The sequence below is a fragment of the Chiloscyllium punctatum genome, chromosome 24 (assembly GCF_047496795.1).
Source record: "Chiloscyllium punctatum isolate Juve2018m chromosome 24, sChiPun1.3, whole genome shotgun sequence".
Taxonomy (NCBI): Eukaryota; Metazoa; Chordata; class Chondrichthyes; order Orectolobiformes; family Hemiscylliidae; genus Chiloscyllium; species Chiloscyllium punctatum.
This window is the reverse complement of record NC_092762.1, coordinates 57398425-57414071: the sequence shown is the minus strand read 5'-3', so window position 1 is coordinate 57414071 and position 15647 is coordinate 57398425. Positions and strand designations below refer to the sequence as shown.

Sequence of the window (15647 nt, the reverse complement as noted above, 5' to 3'; positions counted from 1 at the left end):
AAGTTTAGTTAGATCACACCTGGTGTAATATGTGTAGTTTCGATCTCCTTTTCTCAGGAAAGGTTTGATTGCCTCAGACAGAGTGGAATGAAGGTTCACCAGACTAGTTCTGGGATTGGTGGCACTGTCACATGAAGTGAGATTGGCAAACTCAGCCTCCATTCTCTAGAGTTTTGAAGAATGAAAGATAATCTCATTGAAACCTATTTAAAGGGAAAGGCAGAGTAGATGCAGGGAAGATGTTTTCCCTGGTTGGATAGTCTAGAACAAATGGGCATGATTTAAACACAAGGAGTAATGCCACTTAGAATTGTGAGGAAGATAAATCATTTTATTTGGAGCATTGTGAATCTTTGGAATTCTCTACCACAGAGAGCTGACAGTGAAATCTTTGATTATTTTAAAAATAAAGATTGGTAGATTTCTTATTACCAAAGGCATAGAGGGTGAAGGGGATGGTATTGAAGTATCTGATCAGTCACAGTTGTATTGAATGGTGAAGCAGAATTGACAGGCTGAATGTACCATACCTTCCCTTGTTTCAAGTGAGTTTTACTCTGCATCAAATCCAAGGTATACCTGACCTGGGAATGTTTCATGGGCTAGTGGAGAGGAACTTTACTTCATATCTAACTCATACTGTTTGCTTGTGACAATGACTGGATAAGGTTATTGAATAGAAACAAAAATACTTCTAAAAAGCAATTCAAAGCTGAATAAACATTATTTATTTATTCTATATCACAATAGTGAGTAGAGAAAAAAATCAAAGCAAAACCAAAATTTGAATGTGCAATGTTGCTGAATGAAAGTAATCTGGTACCGTGTCTGTACAATGGATACAATAGATGCACAATGGCTTTCAATGTAATTGTTCTCCAGAATCATCTGAGTTCAGTGGGAGATTTAACAGTGAAGATTCTGGTTGTAATTACATGGTTAGACCCTTGCCCAACAGCTTCACTTTTTATCCCTTTTTTATGTCTTTTGCATTAATTCAGGGAAGGGATGATGGTACTGGAGAGTTTCTCACATTCAAAGCTTTTTTAAAGTGAGCTTGCTACCAGTATAGGGCCATCAAGGGCTTTCTGTACCCTGCCTTAACTCCAGTTCCTCACTCCCACCACCTTGAGTGTACAAACCTGACTTGAATACTGTGGCCCCATTGCCCAGACCTTGCTATCTGACCCTGCTTCCACTGCTCTAAATATATTACATCAATCCCCTTTCCTATTGTCCTGCTCCCACTGTCCTGAGGCCACCAAGTAACACAGTTTTGTGTTCTGGCTCTAATCCAGATTGAGGGTGGTCAAACTAATTCAGGTAGAACCCAAAGAGGCCAGAGACTCTCTCTGAATATGGGCTGTAACAGGACTCAGTGCCCTAAGGTAGACTGGTGGGTCGATCCAGAGACATGCAAAGATTGTCTCCTTACAGAGCAAAGGCAGATATCTATGGTTCTTCTGTAGGATTTAATTCCTGATGAAGGGCTTTTGCCCGAAACGTCGATTTTACTGCTCCTCGGATGCTGCCTGAACTGCTGTGCTCTTCCAGCACCACTAATCCAGAATCTGGTTTCCAGCATCTGCAGTCATTGTTTTTACCCTGTGGATTTAATATTTAACTTGTGGCTAACAAAGCAGTAAATTGGATATGCGTAAAAAGACATGAGTAACAGAAGGTAACGTTCCACTTCCAAAACAATCCTACCGCCATCTTATTGTTATATCTTCTTATTGTCGACTTCTCTTGTGTTTTATTTTAGTGAGATTAATAAAGTGAAACCAAAGCACTGGCAAGTGGGAGCTTTAATAAGAAAGGGCAGCATAGTAGCTATACCAAGGGACCCGGGTTTGATTCCACCCTTGGGTGACAGTCTGTGTGGAATTTGTACATTCTCCTCCCGTGTCTGCATGGGTTTCCTTTGGGTGTTCTGGTTTCCTCCCACAGTCCAAAATGTGTGAGCTGGGTCAATTAGCCGTGAGAAATGCAGGATTATAGGGAAGGGGGTGTTGGTCTGGGTGGGGTGCTCTTCAAAGGATTGGTGTGTACTTGATAGGCTGGCTGGCCTGCTCCTACACTGTAGGGATTCTTTGAAATCCAGGTGAAGAGCAAAGGTTTGCAGCCACAGTTGAGAATGTGAAGTAAATTTGAAATTTGTGGTTTAGTGAAGTCAAGCCAGGGTTTAAAAAGCTGTGAAGGAAGGAAAGGATGAAGTGAGGACTAAGGAAAAACTAAAGGAGTGAGCAGTTCCATTGTTCTGAGGTCCTTGCAAGGAATGAATTAGAAGACAATGAGACAAACCTGTGAATCAATACTTCAGGATACCAAAAGGAAGTAATAAGGTCAATGCCCCACTGTTTCAAGGGAAACTGGAAATGGACAATACATTCTGTTTTTGCCACAACAGACACTACATTTGCCCAGTGAGCAGTTGGAGAGCAAGATCTTTCACCAATTCCCAACCTCCTCTTCAGTCAGTATATTTCCCTGTGCAATATCTGTATTTTCTGTGCCTGTGACAGTTGATAAAATGCCCGTAAATCACCCGAGCACAGATGATGCTTGCCTGTACTGTACCTCTTCCAATTAGATACATTAGAATCCCATGCCTGTATTAGTTGGCATATTTCCTGCACTATACCATCTCCTATTCTAATTCATGGTTAACCTGTATCCCTATTGCTTCCAGTATCATGAGGATGAGTGTGGTGATACCAATCATGGTAATGGGGAAATCTCATCTGACCGAGCCTCACTAATTCACCGATATAATGAGAGTTACATCACTGAACATTTTTCCTCAGCTGTCTGCTTTATTTCGGTGAACGTTTCTTGGGCCTTGGTCTTGATGGTGTCAAAGTCCATGTTTTGAATGGTCCCAAAAAAGGAATCATTAGCTTCTTCCTCATCCTCATCTTCTTGCACCATCTTTGCCAGTTCCTCAGGCAGTTCCACATCTCCCCCAGCCATCTGTATTTGACCTTCATCCTTGTCACTCTGAATCATGAAGAAAAGAGACTTGTTAACTCATTAAACCCCTTCCTGCATTGCATTTCTCCCTGAAACACTGAAGATTGGAAGGTAGGATGGAAAACTATGGACCAGTGAATAAAATGTGAACCTGTATTCCTGATAAAAAAAACCTGCTGACATGGAGGGACGGAGGGAGAGTGGTGGGATCTATGCCAGGAGCATGAGGGAGAAGTGCTCCTGTTACAAGATGTGATACGTTTCCATTCATTCCGTTTTTTCATGACCACCACGTTCTCCAGAGCAACTGGACACTCTCACTCCCTCACCCAAAAGTTCACTTTATAGGAATTTCATTAAGATCCCACATAACAGATTAGCATTAGATTTAAATTAAACTTATGGGATAAGGGTGCACTGATATAGATAGAGAACTGGAGTGGATAAAGATGGAGCTTGAAAAAGCATAGCAGGTCAAGCAGCATCAGAGGAGAAGGGGAGTCAATGTTTCAGGTTGGAACCTTTTACCAGGACTGGCCAAAAAACAGGAAACAAAGAGTCTCTTTCTAAGCAGTAGCCAGTGACTAGTAGACCCACAGGGCTCAGTGCTTGGATTACAGCTAGTCACCGTATATATCAATGATTTAGATAAGGAAACTAAACATAAAATTTTCTTATTTGCAGGTAACACAAACTTGGGTGGGAGGGTGAGCTGCTAGGAGGAAGCAAGGATGCTTCAAGTGTGACTTAGACAAATTGAGTGAATGGGAAAATGCATGGCAGATGCAGTATAATATGAATAAATGTGAAGTTATCTACAATGGTAGTAAAAACAGGAAGGCAGAGTATTTTCTGAATGGTGATAGATTGGGAAAGGGGAAGATGAACCAAAGCCTGGTTGTCCTTGTACGCCAGTTGCTGGAAGTAAGCATGCAGATGCAGCAGGCGGTCAAGAAGGCAAATGGTATGTTGGCCTTCATAGCAAGAGGATTTGCATACAGGAGCAGGGACGCAAGGTTGCAATTGTACAGGGCCTTAGTGAGACCACACCTGGAGTACTGCGTGGAGCTTTGGTTTGCTCTCTGAGGAAGAATGTTCTGGCGATGGAGGGAGGGCAATGAAGATTTACCAGACTGATTCCTGGGATGGCAGGACTGATGTACGAAGTGAGACTTGATCAGTTAGGATTGTATTCACTGGAGTTCAGAAGAAAGAGGGGAATCCTCAGAAACCTTTAAAATCCTAACAAGACTGGACAGAGTAAATGCTGAAAGAGTGTTCTGATGACTGTGGAGTCCAGGACCAGGGTTCACAGTCTAAGGGTATGGTGTGGGCCATTTAGGACTAAGGTAAGTAGAAATTTCTTTACCTAGAGAGTAGTAAACCTGTGGAATTCTTTGTCACAGAAAGTGCTTGAAGCTGAAATATTAAATATTTGTAGAAGAGGTTAGATAATATTCTTAGAGATAAAGGGAGCAAAGGATATGGGGAGAAAGTGGGAACAGGATACCGAGTTGGATGGACAACCATGATCATTTTGAATGGGAGACAGGCCCAGGGAGGGTCGAGAGGGGGAGGCGAATGGCCTACTCCTACTCCTGAGAATGTATGTTTCAGGCTTTACATTAATCTCAATAGTGTGTATCAACAAGGAGGACATGAGAACTGAGCCTATCCTGATCCCACCATCACCTGTGAGTGCCTCTCCAACCCACATACCATCCTGACTTGTACCTCTATCTGTTCCTCCATTGTCAAAACCCTCAAGCTTCTGTCTCAACAGCATTGTGGATATAATTACTGTATAACTGCAAAAGTTCAAGAAGGTGGTTCACCCATCACCTTTTCAAGGACATTTAGAGCTGGGCAATAATCAATTTTGACCTTGTTAGTAATGCTCACACCTGTAAATTGATAATAAAAAGCATCCACAACAGGGTTAACAGGACAGTGATCCTGATGGAGTTTATCTTATCCAAGCCAAGGATCACTAATGCAGCCTTGTATTGTACTGTTCACTCTCTATAGATTAGATATCAGAGCTTGAACATACTGGCCCAGTTTGCATTGAATGCTACACTTATCTACTGAACTATCAGGAAGTACAATTTTCCATCAATTTCCAATTTTGCCTACAGTCTGCACCTGTTTCACTCAGTATCTTCTTTTCTGTCTCCCACCTATCACGGGTGATACTTGCCTGTACTTTTCCTTTTTCAACTGGTATGTTTTCTGTCCCATGCCTGTTAGCTGGGATACTTCCTGTACTATACCTGTGAGAGTCTGCAATTTTGTTGAATTCCATCATCATTGTATTACATTTCTGTACATGTGACACTCAACACATTTCCTGTATCACCTGAGACTGCTGATACATGTATTGTACTTGTAACTACTAACGCATTTTCTACACTATACTTGTCTCGGTCTATACACCTCGTGTACTGTATTCATGACAGTTAGTACATTTCCTGTGAGATTGGGTTAATCTCCTTGTCACTTACATGTGGTAGCCGATACTTATCCCTCATGTGCAATCGAACTGTTGCCCTTTCTGCTTTTTTCTGTGTGAATGCATTGTCTCGTTCAATTCTGGAATGATAAAATAATGATATTTTAAAACACAGAATTCAAGTCTGTGATTTGTTTCTTCAGTCTCTGCACTGACATGGATTCTCTTGCAATCACAGAGGAACCTCGATTATCTGGCATTCAATTATCCGAATTTTGGATTTTCTGAACAAGATCGAAAGGTCCCTATGTTTGGCTAAACTGTGTTGTCTGGCATTTGATTATCTGAATAAAATACTCCCCGCCTGTGTCGTTCGGATAATCGAGATTCCTCAGTACATCCAACGATAATGATTCAAATAGAGCACAATCCTGTTTTTCCTTATTATTACATGGGATTATGTGGCATTACTAACATGGGTGCATATGTTGCCCTTGAAATGATTTGCTTTCCAGACCATTTCAGACCATTTCAGAGTCAACCACATTTCTGAGGGTCTAGAGTCACCTGTAGCCAGATCAGGTACAGATGGCAGATATACTGCCCTAAAGGACATTGGTGAACACAATGGTTTTTTTCTGCTGTCAATGGGCAACATGGCTACAATAAACCAGCAGTTGCTTATTATTCTAGTTATTTTTAAACTTGAATTCAAATGTCAAAATCTGCCATGTCCCCAAAAAATAAGGCTTTGTGAAACCAGTCCAGTGGTATTACCATTTCACTACTGCCTTCCCCATTAGCAAAAATATCTATCCAGGCATTGCAAATACATTATACTTTTACCTCTGGAGCTTGAGCTCAATTCCAGTGCAGTTGGCTCTCCCAAGTTACCACAATTCGCTTTGAAGTTTTCATTGATCTAAAACTGTGAGTCAAATCAACCAGGATCCAACTGAATGATAGAATGGGCTTGCGGGGTTGAATGGCCCAGTGTGGTTACCAGGAGTAGCAAATTTTGTGCTACAGTTGGTTGAATTGCCTCCAAGACAGGGAGATGTGCTGTGTGCAATAGACTCTCGAAAACAATGGTCTATGGGCGCTCTCTGAGTGTGACTGACGTCCAGTCTGAAAAAGAACCCCATAGCTGAGTGGCTAATGGTGCCCATGTAGCTGTACCCAGTGGGTATCAATGTTGGCAAAGGTGACAATAAAACTGTATTCTTGTTTTAAATATGAATGTTGGGAACAAACAAAGCGATGAATATCATATATTTTATATTGGTAAGTGATAGGAGGTTGGAACAGCAATAGAGTGAGTGGGGGTGTGGCAGTGGTGGGAGTGATGAATGGGAGACTGTGCAGTTGAGGCATAGTCCTGCTTTCCTGACTCTTCAGGAACATTTGCTTTAGACAACATAGCTATGTTTTGGTGGCTGCTGCAGAGATGCTTAGGTCACATAAAGAAGCTGAAGAATCTGAAGCAAAGCAATGTGGCCCTTGCTTCTTGGCTGACCAGCAGAACCCCTCCTGCTCTTAGCATTTGTCATCAGCCTGTGAACACTGGGGTGGGATTGAAAACTACAGTTTCTTCTGAGGTAGGGATGCTACCGATAGTGCCACATGACTTTGTATCTGGTTTCCTAAAGGGATCCCAAACAAGTGTTAGATCCCTCACGGACATATTAAGTGGACCTATTTCCTGAATAAGGTGGCTGCACTATGAATGCACCTCCCTCAATCAATTTGTGGTGTGGGATTCAAACCAGAACATGACTCAGAGGCAATGATGCTACCCTCTGCACTATAAGAACTTTGTAAGGAGGGGACAACTCCTGTACTGTAAGGAGGGAACAACTGATCGGAGCAGGTGAAGGACAATGGACTGACACCCAAGAAACTATTTTGTTTCATGGACATTCATAAATGCCCCTAAGGGGTAACAGGGTTTGTAGTTATTCATTTGGTAGCAAAGATGCTGACCTGAAAATCTCAAAGCTCACTGATATCAATATTGGCCCTTACAGTAAGACAGCAGAGAGAGGTAATAATACACAGGAGTGTTATTGTGGTGTGTGGGTATTGACAGTGGAGTCTTGAGAGTATTGGGGAGAAGGTCAAAGGACAAAAAAGAATTGATGTTGATGGTCTCCTGGTTCTGCACCTTTGGACGGTGAGAGATTTTCTGGAATGTGAGAAATCCAAAATCACAGCAAATTCACACAAGATTCCACAAGCTGAGGTGAGATAAACAATTACTTAATTAGTTTTCATAAAGTTGTTTGAGGGTTTAAGTGCTGGAGTGACTCCAAGAGAAATCCATTTCCTTCTTTGAACTGTGCCGCGGATGGAACTGAGAGGCAAAAGATTAAGAACTCATCTGAAAAATTGTACTTTTGACAAAGTGGCATTTCGTCACTGAGCTGGTAAGCTGAGCTTTGTGCTCAAGCTGCACTCAGTTGGTAGCTGTCACATCCTTGAAGAATGAGGAATCCCTGAGCCCCTGACTCAGCTGAGATTGCTGGCACTGAGCCAAGTATCTTACTGTACTTTAGATAGGGTAACTCAGAATGCCAGAATTGGTTAGTATCAGTCACGTTAGAAGTGCAAATGATACACTTTATCAATTCTATGTTACCACAGTGGGTTCATGGGATCCACCTCTGTGACTCACCAAAGCAAGAGCCCTGCACAGTCTGTCGCTCCTGGAGTTCATTTGTGTGAAGGGCTTGGCTTTATCTGTTCTTTCTCCCTTTGTTCGTGCAAAGGCTGGTCACTCGCTTCATGTCACAGGTAAATCCTCCTTAAATCTCCTTCACCCTAAGCTGCTGCTGTCAAAGTTTAGTCTCAAATCCTGGATTGTACTAGTTACCAGCCTTCGTAAAATAGAAGGTTACTTAACCTAGCTTGTTGGCATCATAATTACCGTATTTTCTTAAATATATGTCACGCATTCTCAATTCTATGCAGGGGTTAGTACTAATTCCTTTTAATAGGCTGGATTGAACTTTACAGTGGACTAAGTAATGTTATATAATATTATCATATAGTACATAATGTTACATAAGATAATACTTCTAATGCAACAGGTTCATCACCACCATCACAATGCAGTTAGGAATGTATAATAAATAACTGGCCTTGCCAGTAATGTCCATATTGCCCATAATGAATAATAAAGTACCAACTGCTTTCATTACTTCTAAAGGTGACTCCATACTTCCTGTTATTCAATCCTCCCACTAGTATAGCGTTATATTTGACAAGAGAGAGGAAGTAGGAGGTGGACCGACAGCTAAATATGACTTTCACAAGCCCTAAAGCCAACTAAACAGAAAACCTTACTCATTCACCTAATAATTTAGTGACCTCCTCAATATCCCAGGCTAATACTGTCAGTCTGCTTTTTCCTGTATTCTCTGTTCTACTCTCAAAGGCACTGATTTTCTTGAATGAAGGGATCACATTTCTGCAGCTGTGGGCTTCTTTCTGGTACCTCATCCATTCCTCATTGCAGCATAATGAGTCTTGGCAAGCTGTTCGACTGCAGATGGCATCACAGCTAAGTCCAACCTTGCTCTCATGTAATCAGGACCTCAATGCCTCTTAACCTGAGGAACTGAGGCCCAGTTGTAACAACCTTGTTGCTGCCCAGTGTCCTGATTAATAGAAAATGTGACAAATACTGGAGATAAACTGGGCCCAATCTTGTCTATGTGGTTCAGTAATATGCTAGAAGGCAATTATACCCCACCCCACCTCATGCATAGCATTTATCACTTGAATAAGACTCGAAGTCAAACTATTTTCAAGTAGGAGTTAACAATATGAAATATAGCAATGAGTCTTCTGTTCTAATGTGTCCTGGAATATAGATAGCCCTCTTTGTAGTTATACTCTGGCATGAGGACTACTTTATTTGTCTGTTGAGCCTGCAGATTCCTGGACCTCAGTTCACTGGCTGTGGGGTGAAGTTAGAGCTTGTAGTTATCCCAGCAACATTTGAGGTGGTGAAAGGCCACATTAAGCTGTCAGCTGCTCCAGTTTATTTTCTCAGTCCCTCCTTGTAGAGAAACCGTCAGCTTCATTGTAGTAGGGTCAGAGTTGGTGAAATGTCGTCGTCCAACATTCCATAGAACAGCATTACTTTGAGTGACCAATGGGTGAGAGACCTCCAAAAAATGCTCTTTGAAAATACCATAGCTAAAGGTTGACAATAAGAGGCGAGAACCCTTTATCTGGCCCCTTCTCTGGATCAAGATGAATAGTTCTTGATTCCGGCCACTAGGAGGAGCATCGTGGAGAAAGAGTTTCTCTATGTGAGAACTTGGGTAAAATGTAGTCCATTGCCATGTTGTCATTAACCTTGTCCGTCCTTCACCCTGTAATATACCTCTCTTATCCTTTCAGCGATTGTCCTCCTATTGTTCACTCAAACTCATTATGTTTACAGTGTATGTTTCTCAATCCTAATGGTGGTCATCAACCTAAAACATGAACACACACACACACACACACACACAGACAAACACATGCATACAGACACATTCAGACACACACACAAAGAAACAATCCCCCTCCCTCCAAAAACCTGCCTGGTTGGACTTACATAGTATAATACATTTTCTTTTATTGTGGAAATGCTTTGTCTTATCCCCATCACATTTACCTCCCATTGCAGAAGGGTATAGAAACAGGGATCAGTCAGGCCTCAGCAGTATCACTACCTCTGCACCAAAAACCAAAGCAGATTTCAAGACCTCTTCCCTTTTGAGTTCCTGATGGAAAACTACTGGAAGGAAGATGGACAAAGCAAGAGGATAGAAGGCAAAGTTTGAGCAGATACTGCGATGAATAAAGAGATGAGGAATCACAGCTACTAGGACAGACTGAAGAGGATGGGACTTTTCTTGTTAGACTAGAGAAAGCTATGAGGAGATTCAATATAGGAATTAAACTGCTGTCATCAGCCGAAGAGTCAATAACCAGAGTACGCAAATGGTAGGTGATTGGCAATAAGAAGGCAATATGAGTAAAGACATAATTACAAGCAGCAAGGACTGGGAATGCAATGTCTGATAGATGAATAGTAACCTTCAAAACAGACTGGCTTAAAGGCTGAAAATTGGAGGAGGAGCTGGAGAGTGGGATTATGTAAGAGCCAGTCCAGACTCAATAGACTAATAAAGGAAAGTCAATAGCTTCCTTTAGTGCTGTATGAATTCTACGATTCTATGCTTACATTGGCTGAGCACTGTCTCAACCACATGGACCAGGAAGATCCCAGGTTGGATTTCTGACCCTTCTGAATTGGATGGTGTTAATGCAAAGGTGGACGAGGTGTACAAATAAACTCTGCATCCGACACCATTGTGAGCGTCAGGATTCAGCATTCACACTCCTGCTCATCGAGAATAAAGGTGCTGATACAGGAAGGCACTAGCTTGGCAAAAGAAATGGTCCATAGCTTCTCACTGCCCCAAGGTGTTTCAAAGGGCTTTACAGTCATTGAACCTTTTGAAGGGTCATCAGAGTTTTGTAATTTAGGAAGGACAACCTGTACACAGCAAGATCCCACAAGCAGGAATATGACAGTGATCTATCAATCCTTTTTTAGTGAGTTGTTTGAGGGAGAAATATTAGCCAGGTCATCAGGGCGAGTCCCACTGTTCTTTTTCAAAACAATGCACTTGAAATATAGAAGGTGTCATCCAGCAACCATGTGGCACTCCCTTAGTACTGTACAGAAGCATCAGATTACAGTTTGTGCTATGGTCTCTGCAGTGTGGCTTAAACCCACTATCAACCATTGACTCCTGACTGTAGGCCCCTGATAATGGATCTTAAATAAAGCAAAGTTGTTTCTCAAGGCAAGATTCTCCTTTCAATAAAATCACAGAGAATGAGGACGAGCCAGTGTGACCTGACATAATTTCTGTCATAACCCACCGCTGTGGGTACACTCTCATTAGCCATCTTGTCAGACATTTCAGCCTAGACCCAATTATGCATCTGTTATGGTGAACAGGGTATCAGACCTTTGCTACTGCTGACAAGTAATGAGATCTTTACATTAAACATTCCCAGATAAAGGATAAATCAAGGGTTCAGAGGTGAGGAGGGAAGAGAAGGGCTGTCCTTCATAGGAAGGGAAAAGAGGTGAAGGGCAATCAGAAGATGTTCTGCAGTGTTAAGACCCTGAGACATCTTGACTTTAGAATGAGAGACACCATGATCTAGAGAGAGGAAGAGAATTCAGAGGGTTCTTGGGTTTATGAAGAATACAGTAAGATGACGGTTTAGCAGATCAGTAATATTAGTAAAACAGAGTGATGTGAGATAAGGTGGGAAAGCAAAGAAGAAACAGACTATTGGAATATGAAACTAAGTACAGAATAAAATTGTGCAGGAAGAAAAATTAATAAGAAATGCAGATCCTAATTTAACAATTTATATTTGGTGGTATAATTACTAATAAGAAAATGCACATAAAGCTAGTACCAGTAAATATGGGTATATCTTTTACACTAATAGACACTGGCACAGTTATTATCCTGAATGATTTCTCTCTCTACTCCCGTCTTCTCTCCCCCTCACTCTTTTCCTTGTAGATTCTGACATTGCTGAAATACAGTTGCCAAAATGTCAACTGTCCACCAGTATCTTACCCAAACAACCATGTATTGAGTGAAATCAATCTATTCAACTACAGGAGGCAGCACGGGTGAACCTGTCTAACCTGGAGTCTACAGATGTGAATGCCCAGCAGGGGGCAATGGGCAGTGATCACAAGCAGGAACCCTGACTGATAATTTCCCTTCTTTAGTTTAGGAACAGGGAGGTCACTTATTTATCATTGGCTCAGATGTGCTAACTGCACAAAAATTGGGAGTTAAACTTGGGATTGGCATGGTCTGTATAGTTCATTGCCACACCAGTTGGTGTATTATTTCAGTTCTTTGATTAATGCACAAATACATTAAAAGATTTGTGCTTGACAATGGTTTTCAAACATCACGGTCAAACATAACTTGTTAACATTTACTGTTAAATTGAGCTGTTAAATTGTATATACATTTATATATATGTATACCTCAGAGTACGATGGCATTTGTGAATTAACTGAAAGTTAAAAATTTCACTAAAACACATGGAGCACTAATTTTTAATACGGATTCAGCTTGTGCATACATTATAACTTCAAAACATTAATCCTTACTTGTCATTTATCCTTAAAAATCCTTTCAGGTTTTCCATACTTCCCTTTTCAACCCCTTTACTTTCTGGTGAGGTACTCACTTTTCTTCCAGCAGCTGACGCTGGTATTCCTCAAACTCTTCCCTTGTCATTCCTGTGCTTTTTGCAGTTGGCTTTCCATCTCCCTCCTCTGTCTTCGCCTCTTCTCCTCCTCCTCCACCACCTCCCAGGTCTTTCATTTTCCCGCTAATCATGGTTTTGAGGAAGAACGTCATTTTGGCAGAAACTGGTCCAGAATTACAGGGAGGGAAGGCAGGCTTGTGTTAAGTGGAGCAGCGAGTGTCTGAAGGACAGATAAGCCTTGGGTGTAATTGGTAGACATCGAGCTAAACAGCTTAACTCATTATAAGTTGCAATAGTAAACCAATGGCCTCTTTCTGCACTCAGGTTTGATGGCCCATTATCCCTGGTTGCAAAGCTGACGAGGGAGATAGTGGCACAGGGGAATGTCACTGGACTAGTGGTGAAATTTGAATCTGAGAAAATCTGGATTTTAAAATTTAGTCCAAAGACAATTTTTGTAAAGACCCACCTGGTTCTATAATTGCCCTTTGGGTAGGAAATCTGCCATATTTAGCTGCTCTGTTATCAACACTACCCGTAGCCCATAAACAATTTTTTTTTAAAAGTTACCATGTTTGAAAAGTAAATTACACAAATGCTGATATTTTTGATTTTCTTAAAATGTATTGGTTTGTGGGAAGTGGGCCTCGCTACCTCATTGCCTTGGAATGGTTTATCCCAAAATGATTTGCAACACTCAGACAAACAGAAAGGTAATTTCCTAATTTAAAACAACCTGTGAAGGATTTGAATTGACTAAATAAAGAAACACTTTTTCCAGTGGGAGACAAGTTAGTAAACAAGTTACAGAGATCAGGATGGTACGTAATGGCCTAGTGACATTATCACTAGACTATTAATCCAGAGACCCAGATATAGACTTGGGTTCAAATCCTGCCATTGCAGATGGTGGAAGTTGAATCCAATAAACATTTGGAATGACGAGTCTAATGGTGACCATGAATCCATTGTCAGGAAAAATTCATCTGGTTCACTACTGCCTTTTAGGAAAGGAAACTACCCTCCTTACCTGGTCTGGCCAATACATGACTCCAGAGTCACAGTAATGTGGTTGACTCTTAACTGCCCTCGGGGCAATTAAGGGTGGGAAATAAATGCTGGCCGAGCCAGTGACACCCTCATTCTGTGAATGCATATAGAAGAAACAAAAATCAGCAAAGAACCAGAATGGAATTGGGGATGTTTTCTTGAATGATTTGAAGGAAGCAGATTCAATTGTAACTGGGACTTTGAGGCGAACTGGGAAAGGAAACTTTTGCAGGGCTCCAGGAAAAGAACATTGGAGGGGCACTAACTGAGCACAATGGAGCCGAATAGACTCATCCTTCTAGCCTGTAAAGTTCCAGGATTTTCTTGCAACTGAATTCAAGTTCTCAAATTGCTCTTGTGGGATTTGACCTCATATTCTCTGGCTCATTAGCTTAGGCTTTTCTGTATTACTAATCCAGTAACATAATCACCTCACTATCATATCTAAATTAAAAACAACACACTGTGGATCCCAGAAACCAACAATACAAATGCCTGGAAACTCCCAACAGTTCAGCAGTGCCTGTGGATGGAAAGGAGTATTGGGAATTCAGGTCAATTTTCTTTCATTTGAAACAAGGACAATGTACTATTAGATTTGAGCACAGAAAAAGACCAATGGTTTACTGTGGCAACTTATACAGATTAAACAGAAGTATAGCAGGTCATTAGGAAAGATTATAGAATTATCCTTTATGTGAGGGGAGTTGAATACAAAAGTAGGGAGGATGTGCTTTAGTTATGCATGGCATGGGTGAGACCACATCTGGAATATTGAGTTCAGCATTTGTCTCCTTATTTACGGGAAGGTATAAATATATCGAAAGTAATTCAGGGAAGATTTATACCTGGTATATGTAAGTTGTCTGCACAGGGAAAGTTGAGTAGGTTGGGTTTGTATCCTGCTGACATGATTAACATGCGGAAAATCTTGTGGGGTCTTGAAAAGGTACATGTGAAATTGTTTCCTATTGAGGGAGAATCAAGAGCTCCGGGTGACTGTTTAAAAATAAGGGGTTGCTCTTTTTAAACAAAGAAAGGGATTTTTTTTAACATGGAGTGTCGAGTCCTTGGAATGCGCCTCCTCAAAGAATGGTGGAAGCAACCACTAAATATTTTTAAGATGGGGTGTGTAGATTCTTGATAAGCGAGGGGCTGAAAGATTATTGGGAGTTAGATGAAAATGTGCATTTAATCAAATCAGCCATGGTCTTATTGAATCTCAGTGTCCAGCTCATGCACATTATACATAGGGTCATGTGGTAGTGAGGAGCAGCTTTTGGATCAATGCGGAGCTAGGAAAATCGAGGGCTAGAGCAGGGAAGGAACATAAGGGGCTAGAACTGTGATCAGATGGAAGGCAGGAGTAGCACGATTATAAAAGAGATAGTGGGATTGATAACAGAAAACTAAAGATGGATCCAGTAGCTGAAAGAGAGCAGCCAAGGAGAGAAGTGTAGAAAATCTGGTAAAATTAACATCGACCTGTGAATATGGTGGGAAAAAAGCAGGAAATCCCATGGGTGAGAAATATCCACTCTTCACCAGTTCTGTATACTGTTGCCCCGTCTATCGGCAGCACAAAATGTTGATAAGGATTGGCTTTCTTTTCTGCTTTTCACCATCCTGTAATCTCAACTTGAGTGAAAAATGTCCTAATAACTCAAGTCCCTTTTCATAGTCATAACGATTTGCTCCTGTACATCCTACTGAAGCTCTATTGCAGTTTTTCCATTATTTTTCTTGAATATTCCAATGTTTTCCTGACCAACTTCCCATCTTTCACCCTCTATAAATAGAACCTCAGCCAAAATTCTTCAGCCCATCTACTTACTGGTGCCAAATCCCAGTC

General features: G+C 41.3%; 1 protein-coding gene across 1 annotated transcript; it reads right to left on the bottom strand.

Annotated features, from left to right (window-relative positions):
* Positions 1-705: 705 nt before the first annotated feature.
* Positions 706-12977, bottom strand: cplx4c (complexin 4c). Its single transcript, XM_072593892.1, has 3 exons — positions 12725-12977; positions 5478-5565; positions 706-3000 (listed from the first exon to the last, which is right to left on the bottom strand). The coding sequence occupies exons 1-3, from the start codon at positions 12895-12897 to the stop codon at positions 2782-2784; spliced, it is 480 nt and encodes a 159-aa protein (XP_072449993.1). The 5' UTR covers positions 12898-12977; the 3' UTR covers positions 706-2781.
* Between the last annotated feature and the right edge of the window lie 2670 nt (positions 12978-15647).

Bases quoted from the DNA above. Each gene is read 5' to 3' on its own strand.
- cplx4c (XM_072593892.1), bottom strand. From the start codon at position 12,897: ATGACGTTCTTCCTCAAAACCATGATTAGCGGGAAAATGAAAGACCTG. The intron at 5,566-12,724 runs GTGAGTACCTCA...TTATCATTCCAG, and splicing joins CGTCAGCTGCTGGAAGAAAA to AATTGAACGAGACAATGCAT. The intron at 3,001-5,477 runs GTAAGTGACAAG...TTCATGATTCAG, and splicing joins ATAAGTATCGGCTACCACAT to AGTGACAAGGATGAAGGTCA.